The sequence below is a fragment of the Otolemur garnettii genome, unplaced genomic scaffold (genome assembly GCF_000181295.1).
Source record: "Otolemur garnettii isolate 467f Iridium unplaced genomic scaffold, OtoGar3 scaffold00026, whole genome shotgun sequence".
In the NCBI taxonomy this organism is placed as follows: domain Eukaryota; kingdom Metazoa; phylum Chordata; class Mammalia; order Primates; family Galagidae; genus Otolemur; species Otolemur garnettii.
The window spans coordinates 13,070-13,830 of NW_003852421.1; the positions used below are offsets into that span (position 1 = coordinate 13,070).

Below are 761 nucleotides of genomic sequence, written 5' to 3' on the forward strand. Positions count from 1 at the left end.
TAGAGTCTATGATGAACTGTATGCTACAATGTTTGGGTTTTTAGGTGTCTCTCCTCAGTAAAATAATCCTTATCCGACTGCACTGTCCTCTAATGTAAATTCAAGAGCCTTCCTCCACCTGCTGCTTCTCAACATTACATTTAGTATAGATCTTCAGGTGACCCCATCACAAATGACCACTGAACAGAAGTAGCTGGACAGCTTTCATAAAGTGTTAAATTTCGGTCATGAGAGCAGTAAATGAGGGGTGACATTTACAAAGGAATAAATACCAAGGGATTGGAAAAGACATGTCAAGTAACATCAGTGAACACCTAACAGGCACCCACCATGCCACACGCACGCAGGAAGACGCAATCTATCAACAGGAAACACAAAGCATGAGACTCAGGAGCGTTACCTTCTTCAGACCCGTGGAGTCATCCCGGATGTTGTCGGGCAGCAGAATGAGCATGCTCAGCTCCTTGCCCTGGTAAGGCAGTTCCAGCACATGGGTCTTAAGGCCCTCAATGTAGCCTAATGGAAATTTTTTCTTCTGATACATCATTTTCACTGTTTTTGTGTCTTTCTGAAAGGTTAAAAAAAAAATCAGTGAAATTATTCTCTATATTCTTCCAGACCAAAGAGTGATTTCGGACAGTTACTGTACTCACCTTATTCAATCTGAATGGTACATTGGCTGTGGCTTCTTTCAGGAATTGATTCTGCCAGTTTCCCTTGAAATAGATGGCATTCACTAACACAAGTTTAGTCATGCTATC

General features: G+C 41.8%; 1 protein-coding gene across 1 annotated transcript in view; it reads right to left on the reverse strand.

Annotated features, from left to right (window-relative positions):
• LOC100945037 (leukocyte elastase inhibitor-like) overlaps positions 1 to 761 on the reverse strand; it is an 8,020-nt gene that overhangs the window by 1,993 nt on the left and 5,266 nt on the right. The window contains exons 4-5 of the mRNA XM_003788272.3: positions 654 to 761; positions 401 to 568 (exon numbers count right to left, since the gene is read on the reverse strand). The exon at positions 654 to 761 is cut by the window's right edge and continues 30 nt beyond it. Coding sequence (XP_003788320.1) covers positions 401 to 568; positions 654 to 761 — 276 coding nt within the window. The remainder of the gene's footprint in view (positions 1 to 400; positions 569 to 653) is intronic.